The sequence below is a fragment of the Zootermopsis nevadensis genome, unplaced genomic scaffold (assembly GCF_977971745.1).
Source record: "Zootermopsis nevadensis isolate Lab colony 2312 unplaced genomic scaffold, Znev_1.0 Znev_ptg000050l, whole genome shotgun sequence".
Lineage (NCBI taxonomy): Eukaryota > Metazoa > Arthropoda > Insecta > Blattodea > Termopsidae > Zootermopsis > Zootermopsis nevadensis.
Genome location: NW_028259182.1, coordinates 4,475,301 through 4,498,451, shown reverse-complemented (window position 1 = coordinate 4,498,451; position 23,151 = coordinate 4,475,301). Strand labels below are relative to the sequence as shown.

General features: G+C 42.1%; 2 protein-coding genes and 1 long non-coding RNA gene across 5 annotated transcripts in view; 1 reads left to right on the top strand and 2 right to left on the bottom strand.

Moving 5' to 3' along the window:
• The first annotated feature begins 15 nt into the window (after positions 1-15).
• LOC110828174 (uncharacterized) lies at positions 16-3,831 on the top strand. The gene is made up of 3 exons (XR_002542572.2): positions 16-161; positions 640-730; positions 2,555-3,831. It is a non-coding gene; the product is annotated as an uncharacterized LOC110828174 (long non-coding RNA).
• The window catches only part of slf (C-type lectin domain-containing protein slf), a 41,938-nt gene continuing 21,961 nt past the window's right edge, over positions 3,175-23,151 (bottom strand). The window contains exons 1-4 of one of the 2 annotated variants that reach the window (XM_022060638.2): positions 17,612-17,671; positions 15,417-15,555; positions 5,703-5,882; positions 3,175-4,656 (exon numbers count right to left, since the gene is read on the bottom strand). In XM_022060638.2, coding sequence (XP_021916330.2) covers positions 4,274-4,656; positions 5,703-5,882; positions 15,417-15,555 — 702 coding nt within the window. In that variant the 5' untranslated portion in view covers positions 17,612-17,671 and the 3' untranslated portion in view covers positions 3,175-4,273. Of the gene's footprint in view, positions 4,657-5,702; positions 5,883-15,416; positions 15,556-17,611; positions 17,672-23,151 lie in introns of those variants that run through there. The other variant, XM_087360899.1, reaches the window with a different exon arrangement.
• The window catches only part of LOC110828165 (uncharacterized), a 70,700-nt gene continuing 63,029 nt past the window's right edge, over positions 15,481-23,151 (bottom strand). For both annotated transcript variants that reach the window (XM_022060621.2, XM_022060620.2), the window contains one exon: positions 15,481-15,555. The gene's annotated coding sequence lies outside the window, so the exon portion shown is untranslated. The remainder of the gene's footprint in view (positions 15,556-23,151) is intronic.

Genomic DNA, 23,151 nt, shown 5'->3' with positions numbered 1-23,151 from the left:
ACGGCCTTCACAGTTATCTTTCTGGTAGCTGCTTGTCCAGATTAAAGCATATTAAAATGTGTTTTATTTAATAAAATATCTCACAAGCAAAGCGCAAAATATCATTCGAAATTCTTCATCACAGCTTGTGTGCATGCACAGAAATAAAGGAAATGCTACAGGTAAGGTAAACTCTGCAGTGGAGTAAACAAGTTACTACGCGTGTAAGTAATAGGTCTTGATGTATGTATGAAAAGATATACAAGTTTACTGTTTCGAAGCTGTTTCTAATAGAAATAATTTTGCAGTAAGAAACCTGTTCGCCTTGCATTTCGTTCAATTTTAACCTCGCAGACAACAGTTTCAAATGTAATGATATCTATATTTTATGTTATGTAGACCAACTTTTTCTACCGATTCTCATTGAAGTTACTTTCTTCAGTCAATAATTACATCCAATTTGTTTTTAACTCTTCGCGTTTATTTTATGTATTTATTCACATTCTAGAATTGTTTTTGATTACTGCAACTGTTTTTTTTTAAATTCAGCAGCTTTAACTGCTTCATCTGTTTTTACCCACAGCCTTCTAAATATTTTTACTAGTATTCTCTCCACAAAATACGTCGTAGATAGTTCATCTATCGTGTTCTTTTTTTTAGTATTGGTGCTGCCATCTATTTCATTATATTGATATCAATAACGTGGAATAATGGGTTCTCGTTTGTATCATACTTCCAACCTTTCTTCTAGGTAAGTACTTAATAAATCTTGCTCTTACAAGAAAGTTTAATCTAATAGAAGCCCATCTTAACAACATGACGGGTACACAACTGAAACATAAATAGCAAAAACCCAGTGAATATACACCATAAACCGAGAAGAATCTGTGTCACACATGGTGGGAATTAGTATATTACAGGGGCAGTGTCATGTCTTAAGACAATAAACGATGTGTTACTGTTATCAATAAGGAACTAATTATGTATGCGGTAAATTATTAATCATGTCAACAAAGGCCAAAGGTTTTACGATACACAACTGCGTACAAAGTTAAAAATAAAGTCAAGTATACCAAAGAAGACGACATACAAGGTCCAAACCTTCTTGGTTTACTATCAAATTCCTCCCTAGCGTCTAATAACACTTGAGTTTTTTTTTTTTGGAAGTGTTCAAAATAATGCGATCCCAAAAGTTCGTCTATCTTCGAGTCGAGAAAAAAAAAAGACTTGGTTGTATGCAGTCACCGTGAATACTCCAGCACGTTTGGGGTCAACCGAAGAAAATCACGGAAAAATTCGTTCTGATAACATCGATGGTCGAACGAAACAAAGTTCCGGGACGTTATGTTAAGTAAGTTTCATTCCAAATACAGTCGACTCGACTAAAATGATATTTGTTGATGCAGTTTCTACACGTACCATTCAACAAATATTTGTTTTAGAACTTTCTCTCAAACCGTCATTCATTTCTCTTGTTGAATGGTACGGCGTAGTATAAACGACGCTAGAAGGCAAGTTGGTAATAGTATCTTATCTGATAGTGAAAATATTCATTCATTGATCGAGTTCTCTGTGCAGTACTGTCCTATCAACACCCGGTTTCTTGCGGAGTCCGGACCAACATACGACACATCAACAAGGGTTGCAAACATCTTTAAGAACGAGGGAAATCATGAGGATATTTAAATTAATAACATTTTATTTGCGTTTAAGGTGTCATTGATATATTACGTAAGAATTTTCCACATTTTTTAAATTCCGTCCCAAAGACCAGTATTAACTGAACTGTCTTCCCCTCCCCTCAGTTGCTTTCGTAATAATTGAACGACCTTGAATTTACATCTTGCGTGCTCGATAAAGGTAGCCATTTTTTTTACAATGTTTCGGCACGGTCTGTTAGCGAAATAAAGATTTTGTGGCCACAAATTTAAAATTAACTTTTAAGCCATTTTCGTACTGTTGATGCTATGTTGTTTTTCCTCCAACAGCTTGCTGAAACAATCAGTTAAAACACGACGACAAGCTCTAAACTCACAAAGACAATAGAATTTTTGTGGTGAACTGCTCATCGCTTCATTCAACGCAAAAATCCCTGATGCCTTGTTCTTGCGTTTTCTGTGGGATATTTCCTTTTTAATTAAACCGTTCTTTCGTACTGTATTAATTTTGCTGTCCCACATAAACAAATTGTTTCAAACAACGTTTCGACGTGATTCTGGTTTCATACTGACTCCAGAAATCAAACAGTTAAAACAATAATAGATCAGAAGCCATAGAAGCTGGCCAGTGGCCTTGGATGTGCATTAAGTCTGGTTTCAATGCCCACCGGTCGTAGTGTCGATGAGGGACGGGCGGGAGGGGGGGGGTCAGTATACGACCAACTGTCGTTGTACCCCTCCACCTCCCCTGCCCAGACATTGCGCAGTATAAAGTTCTGCGCACCTTCAACGGACAAGCTTTTTTAGCGAGTACTGTACACATACACACTTTCACTTCCATCCACTCGAGGCTCTCACAAGGGGCAGGGCCATCCAAACTTACTCTCCTAAAAGAGGCATTTCCTTCTGTTCCTCAGGGATGCCCCTCGTCACTGGCGTCACAGAAGACCTGCTGTTTAAAGTCGAAGCCCCGGTTAGTAAGTCTGACACCACGCAACGGAATGATCGAAAACAAACTTTGAAGGCATCTTAGAAAGAGAATTTGTAGGCTGGTGTAAACTTTGGCAATTGCGTCCTATCCACAAGACACCGATGTACGCCCGTACGTATTTCTAGATGCGTGCGTCGCTTATCTAAATATCACCAGATCCTCAACAGTAGATAACCTGTAATTTATTCATTATGCACTGTTTTAAACTACTCATTTCTTCCAAATTAGGTCCAAATATTTTCATGAGCACTTTGTTTCTTTTTCTGGTTATACTTTTCATTTAAAAGATGAGAACGCGTTCGGAATCCATAAACACGTTTGCCAACATTCGTGTTCTGCGAAACAGCTATTTTTTTTTGCAACACGTGTTTTATAGGAAATTGTGTAAGGAACACGTTTAAATTCACAAATGACAATATTTTTTTAAAAAAAGAAATATGAGAATTTCGACAAAACACAACAGAACGACAGAATACGATTTATGTATGTAGTACCTGTGTAAGAATAAAAAGGACATGAGACATTTTCGTAATAAATAAAACAATAAAAAACACAAAACTTTTTATTGCAGAAATCCGTTCAGTGGTTGTCTGCCTTGTCATAAACAATGATGAAAGGCAATTTGTTATGCGCGTATATAGAATTTTGCAACATTTGTATTGCATCATGTTCCAGAGTTTATCTAAAACAGCCCAGTCGAGTTATGGCGAGCGCAATTGACCGCTCACGCACACAATCAGTACAATTAAAAATGTTAATAGTTTAAAAACATTCGCAGTATGAAAAACCACACATTAATATTGTTTATAAGAAATATAAAAAAAAATCAGAACATTCTCAGATTTTCATTACGAAAGACGATCATGACCAAAGTTTCCAGAGTCTCAGCGCTCAAAATAAGAACATTTTCCAGTCTAGTCACAGCTTTGGACGGGAGAGCGAGTTTCTGCACATGATGACAGCCAGCTTCGTCCACTCCAGTGCTGAACACAGTGCACAGCATTTACCACTTTACCGTAGAGCAATTAATTAATTTTGATATATAAGATCCAGAATTTGGTGCCGGGGCGAAGTCCAAATATTATAACTAAAAAATCATCGCTGGCTTATATTTCATATTAACTATAATTTAGCAAAAAATTAGCTCTTCAGATTTAAATTCGTGTCAAAACTTGCAGGGACATAATTACATAAGTTTTTATTTTTTTAAAAAAATATCAATATACATGATTTACGAGGACTTTCCAGATTTATTTTCCCGAAAGCACCGGGACCTACAAACCTTTCAGCCTGGAACTGGTGAATTACTGAAGTAAAACGTAACATTTACAGTCTGTCATAAAACAAAAAGTCTTAAACTTTAAAGGCTGCAACTGAATTTTTCCCCCCTGTATTAAAATAAAAGACGATTTGTGACTGTAATGAATATAATACATTTTCTAAATTCCACAGTCATACTTGAAAACTTCCTGAAGAAGACTAATACATCTGATTTATTAAAAATATCAAATTTCACCTTTAATTTCCTAAAAGCCTGGCAGTGTTAAATTATACAAAAAGAAAAAATGGGAAATTTTCGAGAACAGATATTAAACTTTACTGACTGTAACGAAACGAAATATAATAAATAGAGCACGTAATGAAGTTAGAGTCGGACGCCTCTGTTGGTGGACGCGACATAGTTTAGAAGCTCGTCGTTGTCCTCGCAGATGAAGGGTTTCTCGTGGTAGCAGGCGACGTCGTGCCAGGCAATGCCATCGCCGTACACGTTGTTGAGTACTGCAAGGCAGGACTCGTTCGTGCCGTTGATGTCAAACTCGGCGTTGTCAGGCTGCTGGACCTTCTTGTGTCCGGTCTGACTCCAGGGGTTGAAACCAAAACCATTGGGCACCTGGTTCGTAGGGGCCATCTTCTGACGGGTAGCCGACCAGAACCATCCATAGACGCTCTTGGGTTCAAGGTCGCGACGATTTTCACAACCCTTGAAATCACACAGGCGTCCGCTAGTCCAGATGTACGGTACGTCGCCTGACAACCGAGAATTCAGTCATGTAACTTCAATAGCCCTCCCCAATTAATCGTACCTGCGCCTTGTCGTGGTGGTGGGGCCGAGTACCTCAGTGACCCCAAGAGCTACTGGCAGGGCCTCCGTAGCCAGATTGGTCGAGGGGAAGAGGTACCCTGGTCCTCAAGGTTGGGGGTTGGTCGCAAGGCTAACAACCTTGTACCATAAAAAGGAAGATGTTTCGAAACCTCGATCAAAGCCTCGGACAGACGGACCGAATGGGAGAGGAGAATTGAGGAGAGCCATAGAAGAAGAGGCCAGGAGGCTGACAGACGTATCTGAAGACACTGGGCATTACCAGCTGCATGCTGGGTTTGTTTCTCAGGAGGTAAATCTGTCCCCATGTTTCATAAAGCACCACACCACAAAGACGTAAGATATTTGCATTCTTAACCTTGGTACTGGATGGAGGTGAGGAGTTGGCTGGGTGTGGCCCCCACGGCCAATCTCGATGTCGTGATGAAGAGATAAACCCTGCTCATCTTAACTACTCGTTTCTATGACGCTTATGATAAACTTTAAAACTGATACTTACCCTAATTTCATTCTGAATTAAAATTCGGGTCCAGTACGAAAATATGTCTGCAAATGCTCACATTACTTATTGAGACTTGTGCTCTTTTTACTAAAAATGTCTAATTATTATAAGAAAAACAGAAATTTACTTAAAATAAATAATAGCTTGTCGTGCTGTATCTCAAATACTTGCAAGCAAACTCCGATAAATCGGCATTAGGCACACCATAAAGTCTACAGGAGGAGATGGTCTCTAGATATGAAGATATTCAATAAGAATTTGTGTACAGTTGGGCGGAGCTAACATCAGTAGATGTCCGATCGTAAGTTTTCAAGGCGACTAACACTGGCAAAACCTTCTGAGATGGTAGCCCACGTAGATTTTATTAGCTTCCGGTGGTCAGCGCACGAGCCTGGAATCAAAAGTCTCCAAACCCAATATCAAAACAACAGACCAATGACTGAGCGTGCTCATTGCCATGATTTGACTCACCTTGCTGGATCAGCCTGAACACAATGTTATTCTCCTCCTGGCCCTCCATGGACACGAGATCCATACAATATTCCCTACAGATGTTCCGTGCGTCCAACCAATCAAGTCGCGAGTTGCGATACTGAGGGTGATTACCACTGAAGAAGTAATTGTGTCCACGGTAGAAAAATTCTTTTGGCCCTGAAATACAAATTATAACAATTTAAGTAGGATTTGAGGTTTCCACGGAGGACAGTCAGAAGATGGCCACCTTCTGGGTCCTTGCACCGTGTAGTTTGGCAGAAGTTTACCGACGTTTCAGAAGTCCTTGCTGCCTCCATCCGGGCGATCGGCAGTAACCACCTCCGAAACGTCGGTAAACTTCCACCAGACTACGACAACCCAGAAGTCAGCCATCTTCAGACTCACCGCCGTAAAAACCTCAGATCCTACTCGGTTGATCTTTGTAATGGTGAAGTGCAGTGTTTTCTTCGCGGTACGGACTGAATTATATTAAATGTTACTTAGACGAGCTTCGGCTTCAAAGGGTCACACTGGCGTTTGACATTTGTTCAGGACACAAAGAACACGTCTCACGAAAAAGATGGCTGTCTTCTGGGTTGTTGCCCTGATGATGGAAGCAGTAACCACCTCTGAAACGTTGGTAGACTTCTGCCAGACTACACCGAGCTATAACCCAGAAGACAGCCATCTTCATATTCGACGCCGTGAAAAACCTCAGAGCCTGCAATGAAACATCCGTTCATTAAATTGTGAGGTTACTGTTTGGTTAGCCTGAGACGTAAATTAAAATTTCTCAGACACGTAAAACAAGAAGGTGCTAACTGATGAAGAAATGTAACCTGACCACTCGGTGAGAGAAAACTTTGGTAGTTACGAGCCAACGACAGCTTGGCGTAGGTCAAGCTGTCCTAACACGTGATAACTTTCTGTTTCCAGTCACCTCAGAGGGCAATCACTATCGTCACACCTGCTGGGTAACACGTGTCAGTGACAAGGATCTACTCTCACAAACGTTCACCTATCCTTTATTCTTACAGTCCTGAAAACTGGCCTTAAAATGTTACTTTAGATTAAAACGCATTAAGTTTAAATTTAATTACTGTATATTTCAACTAAAAAATGTAATCCTTCATTGTCTTAATTAATTATTATTAAATAAAGTGTCTCACTTCAAACATCTCTCATGACATTTTAATTCTCTATCACGCCACATCACTCAAAGATCCCATATCCAATGGCGCTGGCATCGCCTCCACCTCACAAGTTCGTTCTTCAGCCATGTTATTACCGACGACTGAATAGAACTAAACATTATAAGATTGGAATGGCGTCTAATGGCATGATGCCCATACAAAGTTTCACCAAAATCTGTCCAGCTGTTCTAGAATTTAAACATGGGGACAGACACGCGCTGAAATGATACAGTACGCATGCGCACTATGGCGCGACCAAACATGGCCACGTTCCGTCATATTCACATTCTCTGTCCATCCAGACGCCCCCCTCGTACCTTGAAATTAACAATCCCACTTTCAATGCTAACCCTGATGACCAACGCCACGGGGAAAAGCCCTTCCTCACAAGCTAACAGTCGCTCAGCCAGTCAACAAATTCCTCGTCGTTTATAGACCCAGACAGTTCAACACAGCCCGAGTGTCCACGTGAATTCAGCCCACATCCGCATATTCCACGTCTTTAAGATCCATTTTAATATTATCCCGCATTTACGCCTAGGTCTTCAAGTGGTGTCTTCTCTCTCGGTTTCGGACCAGAATTCTGTAAAGATTTTTCATCTTGTGACATTCGCCGATGATTTCATCATCCGTTGCATGATCAAAAGAATACTGGCGAAGAGTAAAGAATTATAATGCTCCTCATGACGTAATTTTCTCAAGTCTTCTGTCAATGCCCACTCTTCTCTTGAACACGCTATTTTAGATCAATCTCAAGAAACGTGAGAGACCTAATTTTACAACCACACAAAAACAATGTATAAATAAAATAAACAATTTTTACGTTCCAATCTTCATTAAGGGGAGAGAAAACAAAAATACCACTAAAATTAACAGTGGAATACATTTTTCGAGTTTAATCTCCTAGGAAGTTCTTCGTGAACTACAGTCATTAAGGCATCAGCATCATTGTGAAATCGTACTGAGATAACAATGTTCCAATACGTATAAGAAGGATTCGGTTAGACTTTGATTTAAAATTCTGAAACTAACGTGTTTACCCGTTAACGGTCTGTTCCACTACGTCCAGCGCTTTAACAGTTTTATTCACTGGGTATTCTAAATGTGGACATGACGACGAAGGCCGATCCTGCAGTTATTTCGGTGTGAGATTGTAATGCAGAAGCGGCTGAGATTGTAATGCAGAAGCGGCTGAGATTGTAATGCAGCAGCGGCTGAGATTGTAATGCAGAAGCAGCTGAGATTGTAACGCAGAAGCGGCTGAGATTGTAATGCAGAAGCGGCTGAGATTGTAACGCAGAAGCGGCTGAGATTGTAACGCAGAAGCGGCTGAGATTGTAACGCAGAAGCGGCTGAGATTGTAACGCAGAAGCGGCTGAGATTGTAACGCAGAAGCGGCTGAGATTGTAACGCAGAAGCAGCTGAGATTGTAACGCAGAAGCGGCTGAGATTGTAACGCAGAAGCGGCTGAGATTGTAACGCAGAAGCGGCTGAGATTGTAACGCAGAAGCGGCTGAGATTGTAATGCAGAAGCGGCTGAGATTGTAACGCAGAAGCGGCTGAGATTGTAACGCAGAAGCTGCTGAGATTGTAACGCAGAAACGGCTGAGATTGTAATGCAGAAGCGGCTGAGATTGTAACGCAGAAGCGGCTGAGATTGTAACGCAGAAGCGGCTGAGATTGTAACGCAGAAGCGGCTGAGATTGTAATGCAGAAGCGGCTGAGATTGTAACGCAGAAGCGGCTGAGATTGTAACGCAGAAGCTGCTGAGATTGTAACGCAGAAACGGCTGAGATTGTAATGCAGAAGCGGCTGAGATTGTAATGCAGAAGCAGCTGAGATTGTAACGCAGAAGCGGCTGAGATTGTAACGCAGAAGCGGCTGAGATTGTAACGCAGAAGCGGCTGAGATTGTAACGCAGAAGCGGCTGAGATTGTAACGCAGAAGCGGCTGAGATTGTAATGCAGAAGCGGCTGAGATTGTAACGCAGAAGCGGCTGAGATTGTAACGCAGAAGCTGCTGAGATTGTAACGCAGAAACGGCTGAGATTGTAATGCAGAAGCGGCTGAGATTGTAATGCAGAAGCGGCTGAGATTGTAACGCAGAAGCGGCTGAGATTGTAACGCAGAAGCGGCTGAGATTGTAACGCAGAAGCGGCTGAGATTGTAACGCAGAAGCGGCTGAGATTGTAACGCAGAAGCGGCTGAGATTGTAACGCAGAAGCGGCTGAGATTGTAACGCAGAAGCGGCTGAGATTGTAACGCAGAAGCTGCTGAGATTGTAACGCAGAAACGGCTGAGATTGTAATGCAGAAGCGGCTGAGATTGTAATGCAGAAGCAGCTGAGATTGTAACGCAGAAGCGGCTGAGATTGTAACGCAGAAGCGGCTGAGATTGTAACGCAGAAGCGGCTGAGATTGTAACGCAGAAGCGGCTGAGATTGTAACGCAGAAGCGGCTGAGATTGTAATGCAGAAGCGGCTGAGATTGTAACGCAGAAGCGGCTGAGATTGTAATGCAGGAGCTGCGGAGCAACGTGACTGAGTCAACAGCTCTGTTTGGGACGAAAGCCACTGGTGCTTCTCTGCGAGGAGTTCAGTGAACTAATCGTCATTTGTTCCTCGCAAAACCTTCGTGTAAGAGATAAGAAGAAACGCGAGGAATGATGCCTCTGAGTTACAACATAATGACAGGGGAAGAGAGTACAATTTTTATAAACGTCTCCTTCCATCATTCAGCACGAACCTAATCTCCTTTTCTTCGTGTTTGGTCTATAAACGAGAATATACTTCTCACGAAACGAACATTACATCAAGTTCCGCGTGGGAATGGGAACACGATCTTTACAAATATTACATCACTGCTGTTGAGTGTTAACTGCAAGAACGAATACGCAAGACAGTCACGAGAAGCTTTACTGCACAGCAGGTAGCCATTTGCAAGCTTTGGAGGACTTGCCCAGAGATTTTCCCGTTCTTTCAGACAGCGACTGGCATTCCGTGCAAGTTCGTAACGAGTTCCAAAGAAAGTCTTAAATTTCCCTTGTAGACGAAACATACGAACATTATTTTATTTTTATTTATTTATTTAGTGTTCTGTCTGACGACAGGTCCATATGAACAGGATCCTTCCATCCTGTTCTCGGACTGGGACCTGTTCATATACGTTCTTGGCAGATGATCCAGAAGTGGTTTGCCATTGCCTTCTTCTGTGTGTGAATGGAGTAATTGTTGGGATGCCACGGAGGAAAACTCCGTGTTGCCTAGACCACGGCCTTGCCCAACACAAGTTATAAATTCGGGCACCGCCTGGAATCGAACCCGAGACCCCCCCAGGATTACAAGGCCAGCGTTCTAACCGCTAGACCACCGTGGCTTGGCATACGAACATTATAAGGCGCTGAAAATCTCTTGCACACACTTCTAGGAATTATTACAGACAGTGACAACATTTTAAGAACCTAATTTGAGCTAAAACGGTGGATTTCTTGTGCAAAACCAGCGTCGCCCACGTACACTCATTTATAACAAAATGGTGGCGCGCGGTATGCCGAGTTACAGGCGCGGTCATCCCAAGAATGACAAGACGGGGAAAGTTGCAGGTGACCTTTAGTGACAACTGACATGTTTGTGTGTGCGTGTGTCTACGTGGGTGTACTGACCCCTGTCCCAATAGGGGTCAAACTGAATAACATAATCAGCGGGAGCTGTTGAAGGAAAGTTGGAAAATGGATTTGGCACCTGAGGTTATCAAAATACATGACAACTGTGTTACGCTACGCGTGCGTATTAAATCGGCCACATCGCCCAACAAACGAGAACCTTCCAGTCTTGGATTACATTTGATACGGGCGTTATGACACTGGGGACTGCCCTAAAATAACACTTTCGATTCCTACTATCGATATTAACAATATGGCGGACGAACAAGCTTGTGAGATGGGATCAACACTAGCGCCACTTGCAATACGGCAGTATAATGTACCTGATCAGAGTTCAATCCCATCCAATCACGTGTTCCGTATTTTAACACAGAGATAAGGCGTCTTTTGAGATTTTGGTAATCGATTAACGCAAGTTAAAGAAGACATTACGTTGAAATAGTTAGAATAGCTGGAAACTAAGGCTGTCTACGAGAGATAACTGACGTTTAATTTTATTAATAACTCAGAATTTGGGAAGAAAGTAAGAACGCATTCCGGTAAGGGTTAAAACTTTCAGGTCTTGTTCCGTAAACCGCCTGATGACGTCAGGAAATTTCCCAACACCAGAAAAGAGCAGAAGAGAATGAACAGTTCGTGGCAATTCGCGTTTCTGTAACATCTCAAAAAGATTACGAGACTCGAAAAACCTTTTACGTTTATCTACTGCTCGAGACTGAATAGTTGCTCAACGCGAATGACAACCCTCAATCAACCGCGGTTTAATGGAAAGTGGGCGAATCTGAACACGCAAACTCGTAGCTCGGCGTGACGACCCCGAAAGCGAACTTTCGTCATGGTCAATCATGACGAAGATGAAAACTCGTATCACAGTTTCGAGTACTGAAACAGTTCCAATCACCCTCACATACGAAATCTTGTAAAAAAAAAAGGTCGTATCACTCCTTAAATTACGTCGTTTTGAGTTTTAAATTTAACGCTGTTTCGCGGTAACATGGCGGACCGGCGGTGTGCAGATGAAGACGACAACGTATCAACTGACGCGTACCAACGACAGCTGCATCCTGGGTTGTTTCGCGCGTGTAATATGTCTAGACGCTTACAAACGTTTCACAGGCGCTTTCTGCCGCCATCATCAGGGCGGATGAGAAATCGGAGCGTAATTTCCTCACGGTAATAAAATATATATGGGGCCCATTTATTAAGAATTCATGATATCAATTTGTGTGCAATGTTTTGTCGAAATCCATACAGACCGTATTTCTCATTCTTACGTAGTTGATTCGAAATTTTATGAAGTAAAAACACGTAAGTAATTGAATTGGCCGCGTCGTGATGCCTGCATCTTGAACAGCTGACTTAAGTCGGTCAACGTCACTGGAATTGCGACAGGGCACGTGAACGCAGTTCTTTGAGGTTTCAGTTTCTGGCACAGGCACGATTTACGCTCTGATGAAAGCTCTTTGTCTGACGGCGATGTTAATCTTTACGAAGTCGCCTTTGTACGCTGTTCTCATCTGCACTGCTTATTTATTACGGTTATTTATACATTACATTCTTCCTAATTAATAACCTACCGAAACGTCTCGCGGAATTCTCTCCTGGTTTATCCACCAATTTTTCATCCAAGAAATTACGCGATATATCGATAATTAAATACACATCGATATCATATAGTATAGATGTATCGATATTAACTGACATGCCTAATATATAATAAAAAAAATATACATATATGTTTCGGTAGTTGGTTCAACTAACGTCATCAGGTGACAAGGCTCTCGTATGAATAGAAAGTTTAAGAGAGGATGACGGTGCAAGATTTCACACGCATTGATCAAAATACAGAAGGCAACACGACGTGATATGCGAGTGGCGGACAATCTGCACAAAGGTCACGTAAAAATTGGAACAGAAATGGTTAAGTCGAGCCAAGAGGACGAATTCGCGGGAGTGGTTATGGTAAGGCAGGGAAAAAGTCGACACAATCGGTAAAAATATAGCGAAGAGAAGTATACAGAGTGTCCCACGAGTCCCGACGCCACAGGAGAACTCAGTTATTTGAAGAAATAAACAAACAAAAAATGTACAGAAAGCAAAATTGTTGCAAATCGTGTGTTTTAAATCTCAAGTTTTTTTTTTTTTTAGTTTAACTTAGGAACAGCCATCACAGTGCACACTCTTTAAATCCAAAATAGGCGGTGAGCACGAAGATGGCTGTCTCCTGGGTTGTAACGCCGTGTAATCTGGTAGACGTTTACCGATGTTTCGGAGGTCCTTTCTGCCTCCATCATGAGTGCGATGATAACATCACTTCTACCAGACTACACGGCGCTACAACCCAGAAGTCAGCCATCTTCGGACTCACCGCCGTGAAAACCTCAGATCCTACTCGGTTGATCTTTGTAATGGTAAAGTGCAGTGTTTTCTTCGCGGTACGGACTGAATTATATTAAATGTTACGTAGACGAGCTTCGACTTCAAAGGGTCACACTGGCGTTTGACATTTGTTCAGGACATAAAGAACACGTCTCACGAAAAAGATGGCTGTGTTCTGGGTTGATGCCCTGATGATGGAAGCGGTAACCACCTCTGAAACGTCGGTAAACTTCCACCAGACCAGGAGACAGCCATCTTCCGATACTAAATTCATATGATAATCAACAGATGGTCTTTGGTCGCTGGCATTTAAATGCTGCCTACACATCGCACATCAATTTACAATGCAATAATATAATTATTCAACATGCAAATTTCTCTCGTTTACACAAGTCATTATGAAAGGACATTTAATCCCAAGGTTTTTACTAAAGACTTTATTACTTCGGGAAGTTTCTTTTATGTTGGCCGCTCGCGGGGAAACGGTGGTTTTCACAACTGGCCGCCAGAGTACGTAAAAATTCAACGACCCCGTCTGTCAAGAGGTTGGCTCAGCGAGAAACACTTAATATTTTAAAAATTCCCGTTATATTTATAAATTACAACTGATCCAAAATGAGACACGATTTCTTTCGTAAGCTTTTCCTCCTCAATTCTGATTTCTGATCGATTTTCGATCTCCGATTCTGAGATAATTAACATTTTTCGTTCCGAGACATTACAATTCCTGTACCTTACAACTAACAGCAAGCTGGAATGAAGGTTTTAAACCCAAATAAATCACACGAGTTGAAGAATAAGCACTAGACGGAAATTATTATTATTATTATTCACAACCAGACTGTCTTAACATCCATGAAAATCGTAATTAAATAGGCGATTAATATCATAGACCTTCAAACAAGAATGTAACCAGTAGAATTTTTATAAGGTTTGGTGACTCCAGGCAGGTAAGTTCATGGTTCATCTGAGAGAAAGGTCATTTTGCCTGTCATGGCGGCGCGGTAGAAATAATCTACACACAGACAGCTGGCCATAAAGTTCACTGGGGTCAAGGAACTTCAGAAGCTAATCAGATGGTCACCTCTTACGTCAATACATCGTCTGAGATATTTTCTTACTGAACAGTCGACCTTCGACGAAAAACGTATAAAATCTCACGAAATTTCAAAGTGATAAAGAGGGCTCCTCTTAATTTATAGTCCCCGGAATCAAAATGGCTGGGGGCGAGTCACTGAAACTGCGCGCGCAACGTCTTAAGTTTTATCTTGTGATTCTATTGCCAACTGTCCAGCGCAAACGAAACAAAATTCCCTGGTGAAAATAAGTACGTCCTTTAACACAAATTAAAATCTCTGAGGGGTTACAGAACAAACAATTTATGGCGGTTTCTTATATTTCGATGACGTCACCACCACAGAGCAGTAGATGCGAACTTCTGTGTTGATATTGTTTCGTGTTTATGGAAGAAACGAGGTACATCGGGGCAAAAGAATTGACCTCTACACTGCCTTTGTTAAGAATAATATACAAAACATCCTTCATAAACTATGAAAAAGGATTACGAGGGTTGACGTGTATCCAAAAGCAATGATTACGATGACGGAATCAATTGAAATAGTCGAAATCGGGGTTATGTGAGAGTTAACTATTTATTCAATAACAGTTCCTTATTTGTTGTGTAGACGGTCGATTATTTACAATGACGTCACAAAATAGACTGCACCAATGCAAGTTATCTAACTGATTAATTTAACCGAAGCTTTCTGGCAAAAAAAATAACCCAAAGTTCAACCTCGCCAGCATCGAAGTCCGCCATTGTACACGAACTGAGATTTATAAATTACGAAGTACAGTACAGGCAGGTTACCTTGGGACGAGTCTCGGGAAAACGGAAGTTATCTGTACTACTCTGATAGAAAACATCCGCTCCTTCGACCAATTGCGTGAGGTTATACACGTAAGGAATAGCTAACACCAGCACAAGGAGGTTTTAAAAAGTAATTCACAGGACGTAAGGACAGGGAGATCCTCTACCGATGTTTTCTGAACTGTCAGTAGAACGCCTACTAGCGTGACCTCACAATCCATCGCCAACCGCTGATTTAAAGTATCCGCGGTTTTTATTTAAGTTACGCCCGGGGAAAAAAAACCTCGAGTGCCCATTGGAGAGGATGCTGGGTGGACCCCAGAACCGGTCTAGACGCAGAGGCTACAGAAAAAAAAATCCTTTGACCTCGTCGGGGATCGAACCCCGGTCGTCCAGTCACTACACTGACTGAGCTATGCCGGCTCCTGTTTAAGTTATGTAAAGAAGGAATGAACGGGTGTCTTCTGGGTTACAGCGCCGCGTAGTCTGGTAGAAGTTTACCGACTTTTCGGAGGTCTTTTCTGCCTCCGTCATCAGGGCGGTGAGTTACTCATCGGTAAACTAGTCGATTTATTTCGATCTCAGGCGTATGAAATGCCAAATTACTTACTCTGGCTGCACTTGGCAGGCACGGGGAGAGACAGGAAGCGACCAGGTCGGCTGCTCGGCTGTCGAATCTCGCTGATGGCTGCAGAGGCCATGGCGAACACGGTACAAATCGCCACCACGCAAGGACCGGAGAACTTCATCTGTAAGAGAGAAATGACACTAGACGGTGGACTTCACACTGCATTACGCTGATTACTATGCGTCCGTTTGTCTGTACACGTACAGAGACTTTGTGTTGGGGGGAGAGACACTAGAATCTGTCGATACATATAGATTTTTAGACAAAATGGGGGGCAGGAATAGCTGAGGACCCTCAAGTTCCAAAATGACAGCGTCGAGAACTCACCAGCTGGGGGAGTTCTCGCGTGGGAAATTCCCTAACATCTACAAAAGTCATAGGTTAAGTCTCGAATAGCTCATATTCACAAAGCGGGAAAACAACTCTTAAAAAAATGTAATTTTAACCGTCTGTAATGAGTATAGACTTCATTTACGTACAAGAGTGTCGGAACTGGATTTTTTCCGTCACGAAAACTCAGTTCCGGTCAGCAAGAAAGACTTCCTTATCTCACCCACTCGTATCGAACGTCGTCACAAACCATTGGAGCATCGGGAGAATATCGATAATGCGATCGATTAATCGTTTAATCGAACACGAATCTAAATCCACACAAGCAAGAGTACTTATTACACTTTTGTTGTTTCGTTTCGCGTTGTGAAAGTGCGAAGGAAAAGCTGAGTCCACTACGAGAAGCAAGTTCCGTTCTATCGGGCGCTAAGTAGGATCCAGGTTTCGATGAATGGGCCACGTGGAGAGTTCGGCGAATACTCGCGAAACTAACGGTAACCAGCGCGCAGGATCGGCTTAACGTAAACATGGCCTCGGGTATACCGACACTAATGGCGCGGCAACCATAAATATTCGAGAGACGGCCCATCAGGTTACTCATCCATCACAAATGCGTACTTAAAAGTACATATGGACACTCACCATGTCAGCTGACGATTTATATTATGTTAACTAATTTCCAAAAACATCGCTCACACCCGGATTTGATGTTTTCACGTAGGTGAGTAACTCATCGCCCTGATGATGGAGGCAGAAATTACCTCCGAAACATCAGTAAACTTCTACCAGACAACACGGCGCAACAACCCAGAAGACAGTCATCTTCAGAATACTACTTGAGAAGCTAACAGTTGTTCACGTAAGGTTCATTATCGTGACCATCTAACATCTATTTTAATATTATACTCCCATCTATGCCTATGTCTGACAAAAGGTCCGTTCCCTTCACACGATCACCCTAACAATATCTGGTGTAGAAGATAAATTACGAAACATCGCTACGCAATTATCTATATTTATTCTAATATTTCTCCTCTCACAGATCAAAATATTGTCCTCAACGCCCTGTTCTCGAACACCCTCTATCAACGAAGGCCACCAGATTTTAATTAAATTCGGGAATGGTAACAGCTTCAACAAAACACGAGTGAAACGAGTACCTTCCAACACGGTTAACCTAACTTAAACCGAGCAGAGTTATTCCTAGCAACTTAAAAGTCTCTCAGTCAAGAAATGTCCTGCCTTTTATGGAACAAGACTAGACTAATTCCGTGTTAATCAGTTCCTATTCTAAGCCACATGAATATATCCACCTCGCACCGTCCAACCTTCCTTATGACCCACTTTAATATTATACTTCCATCTACGCGTACGTGATCCTAATCTCCCCCCCCTTGAGGTTTGGCTAAAGTTCCTCACCAAGAAATTTTCTCACGCAATCTGGCATTTCATACGCCTGAGATCGAAATAAATCGACTAGTTTACCGATGAGTAACTCACCGCCCTGATGATGGAGGCAGAAATTACTTTCGAAACGTCGGTAAACTTCTACCAGGCTGTAAATCACTGACATATAAGACACGAGCACGTGTCATCACTGACGTTCACGAAGTTTCTGGATTCCTCTAAATCGTCACATCGTATCTGATGCCTGGGGGGTGACACAGCTTCCGGAACGCATTGGCTCAGTCACTAATCACAAACTCCAGTGTCCTTCGACGTGAGGGGCGACCTACTACTGTTCAGCACCCACCGGACAAAAGCCAGGGAACTACAGAACCCGATTCCCTGTACCAGAAACCGCTCTCTGAGTCACTGAACGCCGAAGAATCACACCTGAGACTTACCTTTTCACCTGTTGAATCTTTATTTGGAAATCCGTTTACTCGTGGCTGTCATTGGCTTTTATATGAAGTCTTCGGTAAGTCTGGGGTGGGGGTTGGACCACGGAGGGGGGTCACACTTACCTTGCCAGGTCGCGGCTCTCCGTTGATTGTAAAGGAGAGAGAGAGATGAAAACGAGAGTGAGGAGGACCGAACAAAGACGTGGCGAGATAAAAGGTAATGTTTTATAAAAATACAAGAACACATTATGCATATCCATAAATAGGCCTACCTACGATGACCTTACAGCATCCCTCCATCTTCATTATCATCTCAACGTCTTGAAATTCTTCTTATTCTTCTCCCCCCCCCCCCCCCCCCCCCCCCGCGGCCCACAAACTCTTCCTTCTTCAGTGGGCCTTGTGAACGAGCAACCTTGAGTCTTTAACAGTACTTTCACTAGCCAGAGTCTTCTTCATTCAATGTCAAATGATTTCTTTTTATCATCAATATCGTCATCCTGTCCATCCTTGGTGATGATCCATCCCCAAAGCTTCTCTTCCATTGTCTTTGCCCGTTCTTTTAAGCTGAAGACCATCGAAAAAAAGACTTGCAAAATTCTGATCCTTCGAGTTGTTTTCAAGACTTCAAAGCCTAAATCTTCCTTGCCACGCGTCTCATTCTCTATCTCCTTCTCACCCCATTCTCTTCTATTCTCTCTCTCTCTGCTATTCGTCTTTCCTGCCAGATTTTAACGTAAATTATTTCTTCAAATATTTACTCGCAACTTATTATCCCAGTTACTATATCCATAGATTTAACACCGCTGTTCCAACTACAAATTTTATCGAGCGGCAGAATACAGAATGCGAAAAAATCCAGCAGCACGTACTGTCGTTTTATTTCACCCTGAAGATGATTGCAATTTTATCTTACGAAACGTTCGGTGCGAAAACGACGTGGCTGCAAAAATTCCCCTCACCTGGTCAACAACTTCTCCGACTTTTTTTTGGGACCCGCGGGCTTACTGCCTTGATCACAAGAGCCCGCCACACATCCCTACAACGAACCAGAGGACACCACTCCCTGATCGCGGACTGTTAACATCTCTTAAAAGATCCGACTTTTTCTTCGAAATGACACGGATGACAGCTCGAGACGTCGTAAAAACTTCCAAGTCTTACAGACGAATCCGGTCTACACCGTCATACGCGTTCACTTTAATATTATCATCCGATTTTTTTTGCCAAATTATCCCAAATGACATCTTCTCCCACCCTTTTCGATTTAATTATCTTAATCTTTTTTAAGACTACAGATTATAAGCTCCCCATTAGGCATTCATTTTACTGTCTTCAGCAAGTTATCAAACATCATAGATCTTAACGCGAGGGACCTAGTTTCGAACCATTAAAAAATTACAGATAAGACAATTCTTGAATTTAATCTCCTCACAATTTATTCGTGAACGCCAGTTTCTGTAAGATCAGTAAAAGGATAAAATTGAAGGCAATATACGAGGCGCGTCCTCAAAGTAAGTTTCCCACTCGTCCCACAGCTAGCAAACCTTATATTGCGCGAAGCGACTGTGCGTACGTGATAGAGCAATGACGTAGCATGGCGCATGCACTAACGGCACCTCCCGCGTTCTCACAGTAGCATCGTTGCAGCTGTTGAAGATGGAGGTTCTTATTCCAGCTCCCGCCGACTGTGAAGTGCGGTCAGTGATAACGCTAGGCCGCACACGGCTCGACGGACAGCAAGTCTCCTGCAGGAGTTCAGCTGGGAGGTGTTTAATCATCCACCCTACAGCCCGGACCTCGCTCCCAGTGATTTCCATCTTTTCCTACACCTCAAGAAATTCCTGTCCGGTCAGCGTCAGCGTTTTGAGAATGACAGAGAGGCGGAGATGGTTGTCACACAGTGGTTCCAATCCCAGGCGGCAGACTTCTACGACACAGGTATTCAAAAGTTGGTCCCACGGTATGACAAATGTCTCAATTCCGGTGGCGAATATGTTGAAAAATAGCTGGACACTTGCTGTATCTGTTGCAATAAATATTTCCATGAAATTGTGTTTTGTTTCTGTAAACGGCCCCAGGGAAACTTACTTTTGGGACGAGCCTCGTATTTTGCGTAATCTATTAAAGTAGTTTGATCACGATACACAAATCATTTAATTCTTGCTTGTTTTGAACTGGACATTAACTATACGGATCTGTAAGCGTTGACAAAACTATGAAGTGTTTAAATTGAATACCCACAGTGTAACAGATGATATTCGTACGAAATGTAATTCACAGAATTCATATTTAAGCGATTATCGATTACTCGGAAGCAAAGAGTACAGTGTCAGAGATCAATGGAACCTTGAACCTTCAAGAATAGATTGTCTCGATACATGAACTCCGTCCGCACATATGAAGAGATTTGTGCGACGTCAACGCGCAATTACGTAAAGATCAGAAAACAGCCACTACACTGAATCATCGGCGTAACAAATCTGACGAATTAGCATCATCGTTGACTCTACCGATGTCCTCTTGTAGCGCCAAAACGGGGGAGGAGAAGAACACGAACTTTGAATTAAAGATTAGATATGACCAAGGACAATCAAGTGGGTTTAGTGTTATGAAATGACACTTCTGGTCAATTAAGACTCAACATAAAAGCATATTTCACTTTTTCCTAAAAGTTTAGACCGAGACATAGGTCGAAATACACTCAGACATCCTCAATACGAGTTATTTCTTAACATATCTTCAAGTTCTTGGGCAGACGACGGGAAGATTAAACGAGGGAAGCGTCACCCTCCCCCTCCCCCTACAATTTCATTATTCCATGGCGTAAATCTCATCTCAGTTCATGAGATTTGAGGTTTTTCACGGCGTCGAATATGAAGATGGCTGCCTTCCGGGTTGTCGCGCCGTGTAATCTGGTGGAAGTTTACCGACGTTTCAGAGGTGGTTACTGCTTCCATCATCAGGACAAAGACCCAGAAGACAGCCATCTTTTTCGTGAGACGTGTTCTTTGTGTCCTGAACAAATGTCAAACGCGAGTGTGACCCTTTGAAGCCGAAGCTCGTCTAAGTAACATTTAATATAATTCAGTCCGTACCGCGAAGAAAACACTGCACTTCACCATTACAAAGATCAACCGAGTAGGATCTGAGGTTTTCAAGGCGGTGAGTCTGAAGATGGCTGACTTCTGGGTTGTAGCGTCGTGCTCTGTGGTACAAGATTACACGGCGATGTACCCCAGAAGACATGCGACTTCATTTCATCGTTTAAGACAGCGTGGTCCAACTGGCGGCCCGCGACAACTTGTACTCCGGCCTACGAAAGTATTTGTTGATTTCTTACTAGTTAGTAAAAACCCATTTTTTTGTTCTCACTAAAGCCATTGACTTTAAAAGCGTTAGATTCACGTTCTACTGATACAAATTCTTATTGTATCAGATACAAGCTGTTCAAAGAATTTGTGTTTTACAGGTAAAAATTGTGACACATACAGGGTGTTTCAGGAGGAAATTTAAAATAATATACAACTCTATAGTACTTTGTGCACATTTAAATAAAATTTATATTTCGGCACACGCAATGGTAATTTGTATTATTAAAGATGACAATGTAGAAATAGTGAGAGTAGGGGTTTCTTTACCCTTGGGTCCAACAGGAAAACTATTCTGGCCCGAGCGAGGGAAAAAGTTGGACCAGCCAGATTTAAGATATAAAACTTTTCCGAAGTTCTCCACCCTCACGAGATGGACCTCAAACTTGTGATGTCCAAGGCAAGAGATGGAGTCTACTTTTAAAGTTACACTTCTAGGTCGTCTACAGATCGGAGAAAGTTCACCTTGGCAAAGTTAAGACGTAACATTACACAATACGTAGTGAAATATTATTATAACAATTGTTACCATCTCGTCACACAGTTGCATTTCATAAATGCACACAAGGAAGCCAATGAGAGAATAAGCGAATGTCAGAATTACGATAAAATCTGGAGATACGGGAGCTGTAAGGACAGGAGATTTATGGAACTGTTTCCTGATGTTCCCGAGAAGTTAATATCCTTAAATTCGTCTAGAGGAACGCAGAATAAAACCCACGACAGGCAGAACTAGACACTTTCCCGAATATAAGTAAGAAATTCTACCGCTGAGATAAATTACCTTGTGTGTGTGTAAACTGAGGTTTCTGCAGAAGATTTCCGAGAACGACGGAGGATCTCAAAAGGTGTTCGCGGAAAGTTACGTCCAACTTTATCGGTGGACACAGTGTACGTAACACACAGCGGTAGTTTGCTCCGACAAAAATTCTCGAAGCCTCATTTATATTCTGTCTACAACCTTGTCAGGAGAGTTTGTTACATATCGGTGTTCGAATCGTGGACCCTGCCACACACCGAAGTTCTCCTCCGGGCTAGCAGAAAAATTTATCTAGAAATTAATTTAAAAGAAGAATAAATATCGGTCCGCTTGAGAATGTTTAAAATGAAAATGTCTGAGAGTAATATAAGTTTACAATAGAATTAGAATAATTCATACTGAAATTCCTACTGTTATTGTCACGTGAGGGAAACAAGAAATGCATATTGAATTTTAATGGAGGAATCTTTTGGAACACGTACACACAGAAGACTGAGCACACATCTGTAAAGATAACATTAAGACGAAACAAGTCTGACGACGTGAGGCTGACTGAGGTACTAGGAAAATTTTACATTGGCTAAAATAGCATATTGGTTTCGTCATTTAAGAAATTACGTGCATTAGCACGAAAAACACAAAGCTACATGATGAAGCAGCCCGTAACAAAAGCGTTAAGCGTGAGAATTAAAAAAAAAGACAGTGGAATTTAGAGCGACAGTGGCCACACTAAGGCCGAAACAATTGTATTTTCTGTGGTGGGGCAAGGAATTTCATACAGACTACCGCTTGGAAGGATCGGGGCACATTTTCTCAGGCTAAACTGCATAACAAAATTATCACAAGAACCACATTCTCATTAAAAGCACAACTGCAATCTCACAAGACAATTCATGTTACCTGTAGTTACATAAGCTGATAGTGGCACAGATACCGTGATTTTAATTGGTCTAGATGTGCATGAGATGGAAACATCACAATTACTCTCAGCAAAAGGTTACACAGCGAAACTACAATTACGTGTTTCAATTTAGCTGTCTTCACGTCTTGATGATACAGTAACCACTCTGCCAGGCGAAAAAAAAATCCCTATATTTTAAGGAATTCTCTAAGATCCACTAACATGCTCACAACAGCGCCCCAAGAGTCCCATTAACACAGTGAAGAACCTCGTATCATACGTCTTTAGGATCTAAGACTTTAGACTGTCTTGCGACCACCAACTTTCTCATCCTTATCTACTAAACCCCGGAAATATAGACAGCACGTCCCTCCGAAACGTCGGTACACAACCCGAAGACTACACAGCACAGCATCCCAGAAGATCAAGATGGCTGTCTTCTGGTCTGCACCATGTAATCTGGCAGAAGTCCGTCAACGTTTCGAGGATACTTGCAGCTTCCATCATCACG